At 37.4% G+C, this 19,348-nt stretch overlaps 1 protein-coding gene across 3 annotated transcripts in view; it reads left to right on the forward strand.

Moving 5' to 3' along the window:
* Window positions 1-19,348, forward strand: part of SCML2 (Scm polycomb group protein like 2) — a 103,646-nt gene that overhangs the window by 35,262 nt on the left and 49,036 nt on the right. For all 3 annotated transcript variants that reach the window (XM_053917663.1, XM_053917662.1, XM_071220304.1), the window contains 2 exons: window positions 188-276; window positions 8,839-9,082. In XM_053917663.1, coding sequence (XP_053773638.1) covers window positions 188-276; window positions 8,839-9,082 — 333 coding nt within the window. The remainder of the gene's footprint in view (window positions 1-187; window positions 277-8,838; window positions 9,083-19,348) is intronic.

Consider the following 19,348-nt stretch of genomic DNA (forward strand, 5'->3'; position numbering starts at 1 on the left):
CCAAACAATACAGTGGGTACAGTAGCACTGATTGGAGAGTGAAGCTGCTCCTCTTGCCCATTTTCTGAATTCCTCAATAAGAAATTCATTCTCTGGAGAATAGTAAATGAAAGCTATTTTTAATACCAACTTGCTTTACTATCATAGGGAGACTTTTTCATGATATTTCATTAAATTTTTTAAATAGGGTACCAGATGAATACATCATCTTGGCCAATGTTCCTCTTGCGAACACTGGATAGAGCTGAAATGGCACCTGCAAGACTTTTCAAGGAGGTAAGAAAGGATTTATAAAGATATTCTATCAGTTGGGCTATGGTTTTACGGTTTTAGTGGGAACATTTAAATACTGTGTCTTCTCTGACATGAGAAAACAAAAATGCTTTTTGAATTACTGGGTTGGAAACTGTATTAGTCTGCTAGGCTGACGTAACAAAATGCCACAGACTGGGTGGCTTAAGCAAAAGAAATTTATTTTTTCACAGTTCTAGAGGCCAGAAGTGTAACATTAAAGTGCTATCAGGGTTGGTTTGTAGTGAGGACTCTCTCCTCTGCTTATAGATGGCTGCCTTTTCTCTGTGTTTTCACATGGCCTCACAGAGGGAGAGGAATCTCTGGTTTCTCTTCTTCTTATAAGAACAACAGTCCTATTGGATTATGGCCCTAACCTTATGACCTCACTTAAACTTTTATCACCTTCTTAAAAGCTCTACCCCTAAATAGTCACATTGGGGGTTAAGACTTCAATTTGTGAATTTTGGGAGGACATAGTAAGTCCGTAACACTAGCTTAAACAACAGAAATTTATTTTTTCAAAGCTCTGGAGGCTAAAAGTTTGAGATCAAGGTGTCATCAGGCTTGGTTTCTTTGAGGCCTCTCTCCTTGGCTTGTAGTTGGTGGGAGCACACAATTCAGCCCATAAAAGCAACTCATAAAGAAAGCTCAATTATCACCCACTAGTCAAAATGAATTAGTACCCTCTTTCCCTCCCTTCCTTCCTTTCCTTTCTTTCTTGTCTTTTTCCATTACCATTTATCCCCCTGGCAGTCACGACTCTGTTGTCCATGAGTCCTTTTTCCTTTTTGCGCAATCCCTCCACCCCCCATCACCCCCCCCCCAGAGCTGTCATCCTACTTTCCATCTATGAGTCTGTCTCTATTTTTCCTTTTAGTTCAGTTTGTTCATTAGATTCTACATATGAGTGAAATCATACAGTACTTGTTTTTCTCTGACTGGTGTATTCACTTAGCATAATGTTCTCTAGGTCCATCCATGCTGTCAACAAAGGGTAAAAGTTTCTTCTTTTTTACAGCCAAGTAGTATTCCATTGTGTGTAAATGTTCCATACTTGTTTTATTCACTCATCTACTGATGGATGCTGCAATGGACATAGGGGTGCTTATGTTTTTTCAGATTAGTGTTTTGGGTTTCTTTGGGTATATTCCCAGATGTGGGATTGCTGGGTCAAAGGGCAGATCCATTTTTAATTTTTGAGGTATCTCCACACTGCTTTCCATAGTGGCTGCACTAGTCTTCATTCTTACCAACAGTACAAAGTACCCTCTTTCTTCCACACCTGAACTGGGGATTATATGTGCCCAAACCAGGATTGAACCTGCAACCCAGGCATGCACCCTGACTAGGAATGAGACCCTCAACCTTTTGATTACCAGATGACTCTCCAACCAACTGAGCCACACTGGCCAGGGTTCAGTCACTTAAATTTTATTACAACTATTTATATTAGGAATGATACACATATATTTTAGTTCTTAAAGACTTTTGTAGAAGATTAAGGACATAAGGACGTGACAGTCACATCAATTAGTGTGACTCCTTCACTGCAAAAAAAATTCTTTGAGTGCAGCTTTGAACAGCATGAATGCTAAAAGTAGGCTGCTCTACCAGCAAGGAACAGGGAAATGCAAGCCCTTTGGGTAATGTGTAAAGCATATGTGAAAATAGCTAATAATAGGAAATGTTTAGCAGTGGTTTTTATTAAACACCTATTAGCTTGGGCTATGGCTTTAGAAAAGCCATTGAATTTATTTTACTTATCATATTTTATCACCTAGTCACAAGCCACATGTCATACACATTATAAAGCTATATACTTAGCTATAGTGACAAATGAGTATCCCTTTATCTTGTCTATTCCTTTATTCTACTGTTATCTCCAAATTGAAGTTTTATTTGTGTTCTTCCAGACCTTTTTCTGTGCATTCACAAACATAAGTGGGCTTTTACTTTTTTAAACATAAATTGGAACATATTGTGTATATTGTTCTGTGATTTAGTTTTTCCCCTAAATTATGTATATGGGAAATCTTTCCATTTCAACTTATTTATATTTCAGGTTGTATTGTACTCTTCTGTGGTATACATAACCATAATTGATTTAACTTCTGCCTAAGGATGGATGCTTAGGTTCTCTCCATATTCTTATTTAAATCATCTACAGTGAGCATTCTTGCATAGGGCTTTTTATATAAGTGTGAACAACTATGTTCTTGGAAGTAGAATTGCTGGTTCAAAGGGAATATATACTTTAAGTATTGATACATATTGTTAAATTGCATTTCAAAAGTGTATTCCAAGCTGTGCTCCCCTACTAGTGTATAGGTATGTTTGTATTCTCACACATTCACTAACATTGAATATTATCAGTCTTTTAAAGTTTTGTGAATCTTTTTTTTTTTGGAAGGTGGGGATAGGGATGCTATTCCTTCATTATAATTTTCATTGAGCTGATTACCACTGAAATTGAGCTTTTAAAATGTGTTTAATGGCCTTTTATTTTTTTTGCAAATTGCCTGATTATTGCTTTATCCTGTTTTTCTATTGGATTTCTCTTCTTACTCTTACTGATTTGTGGGTGATTTTTTCAGCCAAGCTTGAAACTTGGCCAGGAACTATCCTCACTCCTCCTTGACACTGGCCTCTGGATAGCCAATATAAAGGCCCACCCACTTAGATTCCTAATTATTTCTTTGTTGTGCCTCTTCTTTCTAACCTTACCACCATTGCCCCTGGTACAAGTTTTCCTCTTTGCTGGGCTGTTTAGTCATATAACTGCCTCTGATCTTCACCTTTCCATACAACTGCTGGAAATATGTGACCCAGAAGCTTTATCACATCATTCCCCTACTTGAAACTCTTTTGAAGTTCCCAGTTGCACTCAGGATACTTACCTTTGTTAATATGGCCTTTGAAGTACCGTATGATCTGGTTTATGGCTGCTACTTCTTGCTTTGGATATTATATTCTGAATTGCTTGTAATAAAACTGTTGATGCCATGTTTCTTTTTAGAGCTTGTTATCTCTGATTAACTCCCATTTTTTCTTTTAAGATTCAAGTCCGGTATTAAATCCTCCAAAATACTTTCCGTAATTCCCCCTCTTCAATCTTACTCTTCTGTAGCACTATTTTTACATATCTCAAGCTTTGTAGGTATTGGGTTATATTATTATTTTCACTGTCTCTTGCTTCCTACACTAAGTTTCTGTTGAACAGTTAACATGTTTTTGTATTCTCTGTGCCTATCATTGGTCTTAGTACATACTTATTTTGTTAAATGAATGAAAAAAGGTTAGGAAGTACAGAAAGATGAATACATATAGAGGAAGAAGATGGGTTTTGTTTGGGACATGTTGGGGTGCCTCTGGGAAATTTGAGGAAGGATTACTACCACCAGACTCTTGGAAGCGAAGTGTTTAGAAATTAGAAACAAGGTTTTGTTTGAGTACGTGTATTTGGGAGTTTTTAGTTTAAATGGTAGTGGTGGAAGCCTTGAGCATGAATGAGCTAGTTCAGAATATATAGGAGAAGAGAGGAGTGTCAATGTTAGAACCTTGAGAAATACCCTCTCACCTTTATAATGTATAAGTACTCATAGTAGGTATTTACTAGAGGTCAGTTAAGAGGAAAGCTGATTCTTTACTATTTGGTAGCTAGGAAGCTCATCACTTACATGAGCAAGAACTAAAGACCAGCTGAACTATTTCCTCAGACATAGTAAAATTGTAATTGTGGGTCAGAATATTGATAGAGCCCATTGCTGATGGCCTCAATTTACTACTCTGTGAAATAGGAAACTGCCAAAGGCTGGAGGGGAGGATTCATACATAGACTGAATGTCTACTCTGTTCTAATACTACTGAAGCAGAGAGCTTCTTCTCTGGTTGTTAAGAATGTCAGTTAAAAAAATAAAACAAACATATAATGAGGATACATTATTAGTCTTCAGGTGAATGGCAAAGGTTTGAAATAGCTTCTGTATGGGATGGGAGAGGTAACGGCTTAGGGACACATGACAGTATTTTGGAGGGTTCAGCTAAAGATGAAGACTAAATATGTATGGCACTACATGAATAAGTATGTGGAACTTTTCTCTAGACGTGGTCAACAACTAAATATATATAGGTAAAGTGGATTATGATATTGAACTAAGATTTGGAGATAATCGAATAAGCACAAGGGGATAAGTTGGTTTTGGGTGCTGGGAAGAAACTAGTGACATGATACTCTTAGCCTGGACTTCAAAAGGTGTGATAAAATGTTAGAATGTTTGGTCCTCTTCTTTATATCAGTGGTTCTCAACAGGGAAGGGGAGTGATTTGCCCTCAAGGGACATTTGGCAATATCTGGGGATAGTTTGGGTTGTTATAACTGTATATGGGGGGTGGGGTGTGACCTACATCTAGTGGGTAGAGACCAGGGATGGTGCCTAACATCCTACAATGCATAGAACAGCCCTGACAACAGAATATTCTGGCCCCAAATGGCCATAGTGTCAAGGTTGAGAAACTCTGATCTTAATATTAAGTTCCTGGTGATAAACTCTAATTTCTGGCTTTAAATACAGTTGATATGCAGTTAAATACAGTTGATATGCAGATGATTTTCAAATTTGTGTTTCCAGTCCAGACCTTTTGCTCCCAACTCAGAATTGTATATCTAGCCTACCTACACTACATCCCCACTTGGATGTGTAGTCGACATTTCAAAATGCTCCTCTTGCAGCCTTTTCTCTCTCAGGGAGTGGCAGCTATCCTTCTAGTTCCTCGGACCAAACCGTGGTGATTATTTCTTTCACACACTATATCCAGTCCATAAGGAAATCCTATTGGCTCTGCCTTCTATATTCAAAATCCAACCACTTCTTGCCATCTCCAGTGCTGTCTGCAGGAGCCTCCTCAGTGGTCTCATATTTATAACCTTGCAATCTATAGTCAACACAGCAACCCAGAGTATTCCTTTTAAAACAAAGGTGAGATTATATCAGTTCTTTGCTCAAAACCATCCAGGGGGTTCTCCATTTTACTCCAAGTTAAAGCCAGAGTTCTTATAGTGGCCTCCACAGATCTACATGATAGGAACCTTCATTCTCTCTCTGACCTTGTTTCCTACTGCTCTCGTACTTGCATAGTACATTTTAGCCATAGTTGCTTCCTTGTTCTTTTTGAACATTTTAGATGCATCTGCTTTAGGCCTTGGCTGTTCTTTCTACCTGGAACATTCTTCTCTAGATAATTGCATGGTTAATAATCACCTCTTTCAGGTTTCTGCTCACTATCACCTTCTGTCTGAGGGTTGTCCTGATTACCTTATTTAAAATCGCACATCCCCTCTCCTACAATGTTCTTTGGATCTCCCTTACTCTTCTCTACTCTCTGTTTTTGTATAGCATTTATTTCTAAAATAGAATACATTTTATTTAATCATGTTTCTCATCTTTCTCCACTAGCGTGTGAGCACCACAAGGGTGGGGTTTTTGTCTGTTTTGCTAGTTAATATATATCAAATACCTTCAGTAGTGTGTGGCATATAGTACTCACTCAGTAAATATTTGTAAATGAATAAATGAAGATTAAAGGACTAGAATTCTTGATGATGTCAAAGAAGTAGTTGAGTAAAAACTAAGGAAGTAGAAGTTAAGGAGAGGGGTTTCTGGTCAGATGTAGACTCTGGGAATATAGTTGTAAACAAAACAGTAAAAAACCCTCTTATGGGGCTTACCTTCTAGCTGGGGAAGTGCATAATGAACCATGCTAAATAAATAAAGTATGTGTATATTACGTTTCATAGCTATATATGCTAAGGAGAAGAGAAGGCACCATTTTGGATAGGTTAGTCCAGAAGGTCTTGCTGAGAAGGTGCCATTTGAGTGAAGATCTGAGGAAAGGAAGAGAATGAACCATGAAGTTACAGGGGTAAGAATATTTCAGGCAGAGGAGTGCAGATAATACTGAGATTGGCTTCCAAGTTGGTGGCATTTGGGAAGAAATATCCTTTAAGGAGAAACATTATAGGTAAGCGAGGAGGGACATTAAAAGAGCATTCTTTACTAGTCACCTTCTAGAACAGAATCATTTTTTTTTCTCACAGTAAAAGTAAAAACAACGATCCCTTGTTTATTTTACTATTGCTTTTGCAAATTATATCTTTATGTTTAGGAAGTCACTCAAGAACTGATGTTGACAAACTGTATTCTTTAAAAACTTTAAAAAGTGACTAAGGTTGCTTTGATATAAATGGTATATCTTTTGATATATGCTTTGATATAATGCTATAAATATCATTACCTTTTGTGGACAGCAGAGGGAACCATTTTGCCAATCATCTAAATCTGGAGGTAGCTTACTTTGAGATAAAGCTCTTCATATACTATGTTATGCAAAAAGAGCAGTTTCTTTGTTTTTTTAAAAGAAAGATTTGTTTTCTTTCAGAGTTTCTGTTAAAATTTGTATAGCTATACTGATGTAAGTAAATTTGATAAATAAGTAAATTAATGAAATTTAGAAGAAATAATGAACAGTATGAAAATCTTCAGAGAATCAGTAGCAGAGAAGTGTATGTTGCCATTTGAACTTGGTTTGCTTTGCTACAGAAAGTCTTACTCTTACTCTGTCATATGACAATTTAAAGTCCTGGGATCCTTATGTGTGCCTTGAATGTTTTCTGCATTCTGTGAATGTCTAGCACAAATTTATCAACTACCAAGGTTATCCTTTTTCCCCTGTATGTGGTAACAGACAATTGATCTTTAGTGTCAGTGTGCAACTCTGTTTCTTACCAGCTATTGAGTTATTAAATACTTTGATATTCGATCAAGCTACCTTTTGCTCTGCTTACTTTCAGGGTGGTTTTAAAGAATCAAATTAAGAATATGTAATTAAAAGGACTTTGAGGGCTAATAATTAAGGATAATAGTGGAAAAATAGGGGATAATGAGATGTCTTTAAAGGGGGCATTAAAAAAAAGAAACCAACCCACCAGATATATTTTATAAATTATAACTTGGTGAAAGAATTAATTGAGAGCTTGCTTACTGTTCTTCAGGTGATTCCTTGGTTCATTCAGGTTGTTTTTGTTTTAAACTGCTTGCTGTTGGATACTGTGCTGGAAATAATGTGAATAAGATGTAGTACCTGCTTTTGAGAATCCGTTCATCTCATAGAAGAATGAAAACATTCCAACAATAGTCTCACAATTGAAGGCAAGAGTGTTTCTGTTTCAGGTGGGCCTAAGAGTGGGTAGAAGTTGGTTAGGGAAGCTTTAGGAGGCCAAGAGAACTGAGATTTGGAGGTGGATGAGTTGGAGTTGGCTAGCCAGATGGGGTAGGACGTTACATGGAGTTGGTTGCCTAGGTTTAAAAATCTAGCTCTGATATTATGGTGTATTCTTAGGCAATTGTGCATAAGTTTTATCATCTGTAAAATAAGGATTATAATCTCACTGACTTCATAGGGTGTTGTGAGAATTAAATTAATATATGGAAAACAGTGCTTGGCATATACTAATTGAAGATTAGCTTTTAATGTTATTATTGTAGAGATTTAGGGGGTAGAATTGGCTGGTTGTGGTCTTTGAATGTAAGTAAATATTAAGGGAAAAGGATGTCTCTAGGGTTCTCAGCCTTGGATACACATTAGAATCACCTGGGGAATTAAAAGGTGCTAATGTCCAGGCCCCACCCCAGACCAGTTTAATACTTTCTCAGGTGGCATGGCCCTCAAGTGATTCTAATGTTCAGTTGGGCTGAGAACCACTGGTCTAGGACTATTTCCAGGCCTCTGGCTTGGGTGATTGAGTTGCTGATAGTGCCATTTACTAGGATAAAATGCAAATTGAAAGAAAATACATTGTTTTCAACATAGCACTTGGGCTTTCTAAGAATCCTGTTAGCATTTGCATGCTTTAAATTTTGAATCTAAGGAATACTTTTTAAAGTATTCTGTATTGGATATCATAAATGGCCTCAGACTATATGAGTATATATGACTTTTGTGTTCTTGTGTCTGCATTTTATACTCTGAGTTTCTTTTTGGATATTATCTATTACTGTTCCTTCTCTTTGGACCTACCACCTTTCAACATACCCTATAATTTACATATTTATTGGTTTGTTTGACTCCCTCTTTTAAAATTTCTTGTTGAGTGCTTCTCCTGCTTTCCCCTACTCAACCCCCAACCTTATTAACACCACCACTAGAATGTAAACTTCACTGGAGCAGGGATCTTTGATGTTTTTGTTCACCAATGTATCCCAAATTCTTAGTACATAGTATATTATACATATTTCTTAAATGAATGGATGGATGGATGGATGAATTACTCTCAAGCTGGTTTTTATTCCTTTCTAGGTTCTTGGCTCTGCTCCAGAGTAAGTGAGATGTTATAGAGCAGAGTTTCAGAGAGATCTGTAAGAACTGTTTTCTTCTTGTGTGTAATTGATATGCATGGAGTTCAATTTTTGGTTGCTAAATGCTATAAAAACACAATTGAGCAAATACTTAATACATCTAAATAATAATATTTTTTTAATGTTTTGATAGGAACCACCAAAGCCACCTCTAAATAATTTTAAAGTGGGGATGAAACTGGAAGCTATAGACAAAAAGAACCCTTATATGATATGTCCTGCAACTATTGGAGGTGTTAGAGGAGATGAAGTTTATATAACATTCGATGGCTGGAGTGGAGCTTTTGATTATTGGTGCAAATACTATTGCCGAGATATTTTCCCAGTTGGGTGGTGTCATCTGACAGGACATGTATTACAACCACCAGGAATTCATGGTAAGACAATAAATAACTACATGTTCTTTTATTGAGCTAGATTTAACTGCTACTGGCATTGAAGTTAGCACTTCATGCCCACTGGAGTCACAGGCAAGAGCACTGTCCAGGCCAGAGAACTGGAGATACAGGAAGGCCAACCCAGCACCATAGTCTGAATGGACAGTCCACACTGGAGAGTATGGGCAAAGCTGGATGCTATACTTGAACTGTTGAAGCCTTGCTGCTATAAGCACTTTGGGGTACTCAGCTTCCTTTATAGTTGATGTTAAACTTAAAAACACACGTTATTCCATTGTTTATATATAGACAATAGATTTTTAAAGGTTAGGCATAACAATTCTTATATACATGTTTTATATGATTTTGGTCATTTTGCAATTTAAATTGATATTTTGATAGTCTTAATTAAAATCTACACATCAGTGAACAATTTCAACTCTATGGAAGCCATTGTAGATTATTACAAGGAGGGACCAAAAACAAAAACAAATTATCTTCTGGAGGGCAGGCCCCTTGTAGTACAGGCTTCCCCTGCTAGGTGAGTATTCTAGGAACCCATCTGTATCAGTGCACCAGCTGGCATTGTTGTGAGAGGCTGTGTTCAGCATCAGTGAATTTTTTGAAGACTCTTTCAACGCATTTGCCCATTTCATGATGGGTGATTTACGAGCACACCTGCCCACACTACACTGAGTGTTCAGCAGTTTTTGACCAAAAATGGCATGACCCCCATACCTCACCCTCCCTATTCACCCAGTAGCATCCCAAGCGACTTTTTTTTGTTTGGTTGTTTCCTTGGATGAAAAATGTCCTCACAGGGAAACGTTTTGTCGATGTGGAAGAGGTAAAACAAAAAAATGGCAGAAACACTAAAAGGCATCAAAATTGACAAGTTCAAAAACTGTTTTGAGCAGTGGAAAAAACATCTCAATAGGTATATTGCATCAAATGGAGAGTACTTTGAAGGTGACTGAAGTTTAAACATGTAGGAATAAATATATAATATTTTATAAATAAATTCCACTTTGAGGTCCCCCCTCATATGTTATTTTAGTCATGGGTTTATTAGTTGTGATGCTGTTTCATAAGTTTCATACTATGATATTTTTAGATATTTTCTTCCAGAGAAAAGTCATCAAAACATTGGACTTACTTGGTGACCCTTCCAAGGGCTTAGACATGCCTACCCTGGTTTTCTGGGATGGAATAGCTGCTGAGATTTAAAAGGGGTCCATTCACATAACCCAGTCATTGGCCTGAGTTAAATATAAACTTATTAGTGGAATGAAATGTAAACATACTTAAAATTTACCTCACTAAATTTATTTATACCAGAAAGAGAAAAATGGGTGTAGAAAATGAGTAGGTAAGATATGTGGAGGAGGGCAGTAGCTAGGTAACAGCACAGAAGTACAGCCATATTACAGTAGTCCTTTCTCATCTTCAGGGGATGTGTTCCAAACCCCCCAGTGGATATCTAAAATCTTGGATTATACCAAACCCTATCTATACTATGTTTTTTCCTATACATACATGTACTTTACGGCTTCTCTTTGGCATATCCAAATTGCCAGCATCACTACTCTTGCACTTTGGGGCCATTAAGTAAAATAAGGGTTACTCGAACACAAGCACTACGATATCATGGCAGTCAACCTGGTAACTGATATGGCTACTAAGTTACTAATGGGTGGATAACACATACAGCATGGAGATGCTGGACAAAGGGAAGATTCACATCCTGGGTGTGTCAGAATGGTACAGTGTGAGATTTTATCATGCTACTCAGGACAGCACACAGTTTAAAACATATGAATTGTTTATTTCTGGAATTTCCTATTTAATATTTTTGGACTGGAGTTGACCGCAGGTAATTGAAGCCATGGAAAGTGAAACCACATATAAGGAGGGACTGCTGTATTCTTGTGACTGCTTTAGAATTTTCTGTAATTTGAAATTTTAACATATCCCATAATATAATACTACATACTATGATGTTCTTTTTATTAGGTACCTCTTACCAGTTCCTTACTGCCATAATTTTAGGAAGCAACCATTAATGATTGATTTTTGTAAAATTTATTATGATCCAGATCTATATGCACATGATGCTAAGATAAATGAGGCATAGTCTCTGCCCTCAAGAAGTTTGCCTTCTATTGGAAGAGGGATGAATGGAGGGATAGATTTTTTTAAAAAAACATGATGCAGAATTAATAAGGTAAAAATGGAGATGTATGCTAGGTATGAAGGTGGCCCAAAGATATCCAGTCTGTTTAGGCTGGAGGGAAAGGTGGTTGAGTAAAGGAAAGCTTCACAAAAAGACACATGATGTGAGTATTATGAGAGGAGAAGGAGTTGTCAGAAAGAATGGAGATAAAGGTAGAAAGGACACATCACAAAGGTTAAAATTACACAGTTTATCCTGAAAACTGATGCATTCAGTTTGGGACACAGTGACTTTGGAATGTGTGGCCAAGAATGCTGATGTTCTTCAGTATCTGGTCTTCCATTTTTTCTTAGTAGTACAATTTGGCTGCCTAACATAAAGACTACATTTTCAGCCTCTCTAGCAGTTAGATGTGGTCATGAGACTAACTTCTGGTCAATGGAGTAAAAGTACAGGTAGTATATTTTATTTCCAGGAGATGTATTACTGAGGGAGATGAATTTACCCTTCTCTTTTCCTTCCTCCTGCTGCTATGAATGTGGTTGTTTTGGGTAGACCTCCATCATGAACCATGATACAAGAACCATATTCTAAGCATAGTGGAGTGGAAAGTAGAAAGGAGCTAGAGTCTCTGAGAACTTTGTGGAGAAATATTTTCTTATTAGCCTGTTCTAGACTGTTATTTGAGAGAGAGAAACTTCTGTGTTTTATAAACCATTATTCTTTTAGGTTTTTCTGTCATTGTTAGCTGAACTTAATCCTAACTGATTGAGGATGACTTTAGGACATTCATGTGGGCATGTCCATTGGATAGCTGTACATGCAGGGATGGAGCCTAAAAGAGATAGGTCTTGGTTGACAAAGAAAGTTTGAGAATTATTTTGTTCACTCAAATATTCTTTGTGTCAGGTGCCGGTGCTGGTGGGGGGAGGGGCGGGCAGCTTATACATCCTATTGAGAGCAGTAAGTAGCAGAAGTTTTAGGTGTGGTTTTAATTATTATGCATGTGTAACAGGTGGAGGTGGAAGAGGACCAACTACTGGCCTTCATGGGTTAACATTTAAAACAATAATTGTTACACTTGAATCACCTGGGAGAGCTTGTTACAAGACTGATTCCCTGGAACTCACATCCATGGGTTCTGATTCAGTAGGTATGGAGTGGAGCGCAGGTGTTTCCATTGCACATGGTTTGAGGCCCAGTCTTTGAGAAACACAAAGATGATGGATGGGTTGAAGGTAGAAGTCAATGTAGGACACTGAGAAAAAGTATCAAAAAAATAAACGCTTAGTCATAAAAGTAAAAGATAACTTTTCTCTGTCAATTGCTTTTTTCTTTTAATATATTTATTGATTATGCTATTACAGTTGTCCAATTCCCCCCCCCTCACTCCACTCCATCCTGCCCACCCCCTCCCTCCCACATTCCCCACCTATAGTTCATGTCCATGGGTCATACTTATAAGTACTTTGGCTTCTACATTTCCTACACTATTCTTACCCTCCCCCTGTCTATTTTTCACCTATCATCTATGCTATTTATTCTCTGTACCTTCCCCACCTCTCCCCCTCCCACTCCCCTATTGACAACCCTCCATGTGATTTCCATCTCTATGGTTCTATTCCTGTTCTAGTTGTTTGCCTAGTTTGCTCTTGTTTTTGTTTTAGGTGTGGTCGTTAATAACTGTGAGTTTGCTGTCATTTTTACTGTTCATATTTTTGATCTTGTTTTTCTTAGGTAACTCCCTTTAACATTTCATATAATAAGGGCTTGGTGATGATGAACTCCTTGAACTTGACCTTATCTGAGAAGCACTTTATCTTCCCTTCCATTCTAAATGATAGCTTTGCTGGATACAGTAATCTTGGATGTAGGTCCTTGCGTTTAATCTTGGGTAATGTAATGATGATGTGCCTTGGTGTGTTCCTCCTTGGGTCCAGCTTCTTTGGGACTCTCTGAGCTTCCTGGACTTCCTGGAAGTCTATTTCCTTTGCCAGATGAGGGAAGTTCTCCTTCATTATTTGTTCAAATAAGTTTTCAAGTTTTTGTTCTTCCTCTTCTCCTTCTGGCACCCCTATAATTCGGATGTTGGAACGTTTCAAGATGTCCTGCAGGTTCCTAAGCCTCTCCTCATTTTTCCGAATTCTTGTTTCTTCATTCTTTTCTGGTTGGATGTTTCTTTCTTCCTTCTGGTCCACACCATTGATTGAGTCCCAGTTTCCTTCGCATCACTATTGGTTCCCTGTACATTTTCCTTTGTTTCTCTTAGCATAGGCTTCATTTTTTCATCTGGTTTTCAAACAAATTCAACCAATTCTGTGAGCATCTTTATAACCAGTGTTTTGAACTGTGCATCCGATAGGTTGGCTATCTCTTCCTCACTTAGTTGTATTTTTTCTGGAGCTTTGAAGTGTTCTGTCATTTGGGCCTTTTTTTTTGGTCTTGGCCTATCTGTTATTTAAAGGGGTGGAGCCTTAGGTGTTCCCTGGGGCAGGGTAACGCTGGTGGGTGCGCTGTGATGCTGTATGTGGGGGAGGGGCCGAGAGGGAGCAATGGCGCCCGCTCCACTCTCCACCGGATTTCAGTCACTCCCTCTGCTACCCACAATCAAACTGGGCCCCTCTGGTGCTGGTTCCTGAGTGGGTGGGCTTGTGCATGCCCTAGGCCCCTGTGGGTCTCTCCAACTACCTCTCCTGTGAGGCTGGGAGTCTCTCCTGCTGCCGCCCCAACCCCCACGGGCGCTTTCAATTAGAGGTTTGAGGCTTTATTTCCCTGCGCTGGAGCCCAGGTTTGTGCGGTCTGCTTCGCTCCCCGCTGTTTGTCCGGTTTATCTGTGCTCGAGTGTGGGGCCGCAGGGTGCTACTCGCCACTCTGCCTGCCCTGTTCTCCCCGACTCTGAGTCCCACCCTCCCGGTTTATCTGTATGCAAATGTGGGGCCACAGGGTCTGCCAGTGGTCAGACTGCCTGCCCCATTCGTCCCACACTCCGCCCATCTCGGTCCCGCCAGGGCCACATGTGTCCTCTCCGCCCCAGTGCCTGTCTCTGCCCCTCCTACCGGTCTGGATGAATGTTTATTTTTTATTTCCTTGGTGTCAGACTTCCTTGCTGTTCGATTTTCTGTCAGTTCTGGTTGTGCGAGGAGGCGCAGTGTGTCTTCCTACGCCGCCATCTTGATTCTCTGTCAATTGCTTTTTAATGTTATTTATAGTCTTTAAAAAAGTACAGAAATACTGAATTTATTGACTTGAATATTAAATAATTTAAGGAACTTAAAGTTAGTTGATTTTAAAAGGTATAAATAAATTAATTGAATTTCAAAAATTTGAAAAAATCTTATTTTTGTTAATTTTGAATATTTCTTTTGTTTAAAAGATTTTATTTATTTTTAGAGAGAAGGAAGGGAAGGGGAGAGAGGGGGAGAGAAACATCAATGTGTGGTTGCCTCTCGTGCGCCCCCTACGGGGGTCCTGGCTCACAGTCCAGGCATGTGCCCCGAGGAACCTGGGACTCTGGTTTGCGAGCCCATGCTCAATCTACTGAGCTACACCAGCCAGGCCTAATTTTGAATATTTCTTAAACACACTGGAAGTGTTTGTTTTTCAACATTAGTTTTAGGACATTTCACTTAAAACTTTTTCAAATAACTAATGACTAAAGGCAATTAATTCACTTACATAGTTTCTTAAAGAAATGTAGTGAGGCATCCAGGAATGCTACTTCATTTGACTTTACATTAAAAAAGCACTTAAAACAAAAGCACTTACTTAAGTTTAAAGTTTTTTCTGTTTAGTAATACAGTTTAATTTACTTTAAAACTTTTTGAAACAAAATTTTTCTCCCTGTGTTAACACTTCCATAATCAGAAATAGCCAGGTTCTTATCAGGCTTATCATTAGTAGAAAAATCCACTGAGAAACATACTTTGGATAGAATATTCAGCAAGCTGTGTGGCTCTCCCCCCCGCCACCCCGCCATTTATTTAGGTTCTCCTTTCTTTGTTCTTGTTATAACCCTACAATGTTTCAAAGCCCTTTGCTTCTGGTTGGTGCTGTCACAGCTCATCAGATTTATTCTGGAGACATACACAGGGTTTCTGGTGAGAAAGAGGAAGGAAGTATGTGTGCTGCTGCATCCCTGCCAACTTAAAGAAGCCTGGATCAAGTAAATTAGAACAGGGCCATTGTAGATTTTCTTTGTGAAGAATTTATTTGATCTTGCTGTTTTCTGTTTCAACTTGTCCCCCTGCTTTGTATGTTATATCTTAGTTCTCTCTAAAAAAATATTTAGGAATGTTCTGTAAGCTGTTGGTTTCTTCTCATTATTGCCCTTTTGTGCCCGACATGTACAGTTATAGGACTTTCCAGCCAGTCATCTCATTAAAGTACAAATATTTAATACATTAAAGTACAAAGATTTAATACATGAAGGAGCAAGATTTAGAATCCAGCAACTTCAAATCAGAACTGGGACTACCATTATTTTAAAGGCTATGTGTGATTTTTAAAAAATCTTTTCTTTTTTTCTGTCTTTATTGGGAAAGTTTATAAATAAATAGGTTGCTATATTGTTTCTGTAATTCTACTTATTTTTTAATTTAAAAAATTTTCTTTGTATACTTTTATTTTTGAATACAATAAATGTAGATTTTTCATCTTTTGAGAAATTAGAGAAATTCAGAAGCAGAGGATTCTTTTTAAAAATTCATTTTTTTTCAAGTTTTTAAAAATTTGTTCCTGTATTAATTTTCTAATATTGTGGGATATTAAAATAAAATAATAAGTTGCTACATTTTAAACCATTCTCCTTGGCTTTAAAGTTACTTAAATACTTTTAAAGTTAAGTACATAAATTAAACTGTGAGTTTATTGGTTTTATTTAACTCAGCTTCAGATTTATGAATCATTGTTTGTAAATTAATGACCCACACTGGTGTGAAGTGTCTGTCTTCTGGTAGCTTAATTCTTTAAACAATTATGACCATATAGACCAATAAGAGGGACAACAAACTTCCAGATGCTTTGAGTATAAAGTTGCAGAATCCCAATGGTATGGAGGAATTCTCCTGGTCCAAAGGGAACTGTGGAGGAGGGGAAAACCTACAATCAGGAAGGTGTAGCCAAGCATCCCTGCTTTGTGGCACCATAGGACATCAGTGACCATCTTAACTCTTTTCTTGATTAAATTATTCATTTTATTGGGTCCCTCACCACCCCCCTACTTTCTGCAGAAACTGACTTAATTTACAAGTGGAACTCAATATGAACATGGCGTTTCCTTCACAACTTTGTAGAATATTTCTGATAATACATATTTGGTAGAACTGCCATATTAGATTCATTTTGTTGGTAATTTGGATATAAATTGTATGAATAGGGACTTTCTTTTTAGGGTTAAATAGTAAAAAAGTTAAATAGACTTTTGAAAAAATTTGTTATACATTATTTTTTAATTGTATTTTTTCACTACCATTTATTCCCCCATACCCACTTCCACACCCGCTCCACAATTACCACACTGTTGTCCGTGTCCATGAGTTCTTCCTTTTTTTATTTTTTTGCTCTATCCCTCCAAGCTGTCAGCCTGCTCTCTATGAGTCTGTCTCAATTTTGCATGTTAGTTCAGTTTGTTCATTAGATTCCACATATGAGAGAAATTATAGATTTTAAAAGTAGATAGTTGGGCACTGTTAGCTTCTTTGAATGCTGGTTTATTTTATGTGTGCATGCGTGTGTATATGTGTATGGTTAATTTTTTAATTAAAATGTTAACGGAGTAGGTTTTAAAATCTAAACTTTTGATCTTTAAAGAAGTTAACTAGTCAGTTTATATAGTAGCCTTATTTTGTAAAGCTCTTCCTATGTAACATTTTTTTGAACTGTTTCAAAGTTAGTCTTTGAGAAATATTTCAAAGCTTCCATTGAGCAAATAAGAAGTTGTTCTAATGCCCACCCCCACTTTATTTTCATTTAAAACCAAACCAAACCAGAAATTATGACGGCTTTTGCTCTTTGTTCAGATGTGTACAGAGGAGTATGTAGTTTTTGCAACTTGTACTTCATCTCTCTCTAAATTTTAAACTTATGATTTTTTCCCTTTTAAAAATATGATTGTATGTTCAGTAAAAACAAAGCAGCACTTTTCCATTCTCTGTATTAGTGGGATAAAAGTAACAAGTACATATAAGTAAGGCTGTAAAAAGTTCACGGTGTGTCAGTCCCACCTGAAAGCTTTGGAATAAACACTCAAGTATTTGTTTAGATTTTTGCTCTTAATGTAGCTTATAATAAAATAGGGACTAATATGCTTAGTATATTTAGTATTCTTGCTTGGTATAAGTTAAATAGTTAGCAATGCTATTAACCAAAATTATTCACTCAAGAGCCATGAAATTTAAACAGCTGATACTTTTCTTTTTCATACAAACAGCTTGGAACAAATGTTTTGCTTGTGCAAATGAGACAGCTATTATGATGCAAAGAAGTATCTTAAAGACAAACCAAAACAAATGCCTTTTCTCTGTTTTAAGTGTTTCAGCTAAATACAGCAATAATTGCAAGAAGAACCTGCAGCTGCTTTCTTTTTTCTGTTATATGATGTATTTTAACAAGTTCTCTTGAGACTATTAAAATGTCTTGGTTTTTAGGACATGTGGTCCAGTGGAGTTAACTTTGTCTACGTACTCAGTGGGTTGGCATTTAGATTTTGCATGTCTTCTCATTTCTTTCCAGATTCTCTGACCCAGGGTAACCTTTGGTTCTTCTTTGAAGGCAGGAGTGAAGGAAGTTTGAACAGGTGACTGATGATCACTGCTATAGGGCCCACAGACAATATGCGAATTACTTTAGCAGTCCTCTTAGTCCCCACCTCCCACTCCACCCCCTTAAACCAACAAATGCAAATAGCTTCATCCCCATTTGCTTGAAATTCAGGCTTGCTCTGGCAACATGGGCTTTGTTGTTGACGTGCTTTCTTCAGAAAGGCAGTTTTATTCCTAGTAAAGGAGAAGGCTGTCGAGTGGAACCTAAATCACCTTAATGGTAAATGCAACAACAGTTTGTTTCTCTGGAATATTTCCAAAGGTAGGAATTACCCCCAAAGTTTCTTTATATTGTAGCTGAAGTGTGGTTAAAGAAATTCATTGTCTGCCTTGTTAGCTTTTGTATACTAAACATCCACTCATTACTGTTATCTTAAAAAATCCTGTTTTATTCTAAATATTACTTATTGAAATTGTTGTGGCTATTATTTGATAAGTCACTTGTCAGAATTGTTTTATGATACAAGGAAAAGTCAGTCTTTGGTTATTTGCAACATAAAAATTGTTTAAAACAAAAGGGAACAGCCCTATTGTAAGTTACACTTGATCATTTAAATCTACAGTTTGTAATGAAAAGTGTTGCCAATTTTTTTTCTGTAGTTTGAGAAATATAATTTTCACTGGTATTACATGAGACTTATCGAAAGTATTTTTATGATGTAGAAATGTGGATAACATTTTACTAATTGAATATTGTGTCAATACATTTAATGAGTTCTGTGGAAGTTATAGCACTGACTGCTATGATTGTTTTTTACAGCATAATGGAAGTCACTCTATAGAAGTCATTCAGTAAGAAAAAATACTATGGTTTAGAAATGGAATGGCTTTTAAAAAGATTTTTAAATTTATTTTCAGAGAAAAGAGAAGGGAGGGAGGAAGAGAAGGAAACATCGATGTGAGAGGGACAGACACATCAGTTGGTTGCCTCTCTCAAGCCCCCAACCAGGGACCTGGCCCACAGCCCAGGCATGTGCCCTGACCGGGAGGGGATTGAACCAGTTACCTTTTGGTTCACAGGCCAGTGCTCAGTCCACATAACCACACCAACCAGGGCAAAAAATGGAATGGCCCTTAAAGGCTCAGTATTGTTAGATGATATAAACTGACTTCAAACCACTGAAGTTGCTTCTTTTCATGTGAACTTTTTAATGGAAATATTAAAGGTTTTGAAAATGGCTGTGTTCTTTAGTAATATTGTGGCAACCAAAATCTTGGTTCTTTTGAAGTGAACAGCTATGAGTAGGAATTGTAAGGAAAAAAAAAATAAAAGGT

The sequence above is a fragment of the Desmodus rotundus genome, chromosome X (assembly GCF_022682495.2).
Source record: "Desmodus rotundus isolate HL8 chromosome X, HLdesRot8A.1, whole genome shotgun sequence".
Classification (NCBI taxonomy): domain Eukaryota; kingdom Metazoa; phylum Chordata; class Mammalia; order Chiroptera; family Phyllostomidae; genus Desmodus; species Desmodus rotundus.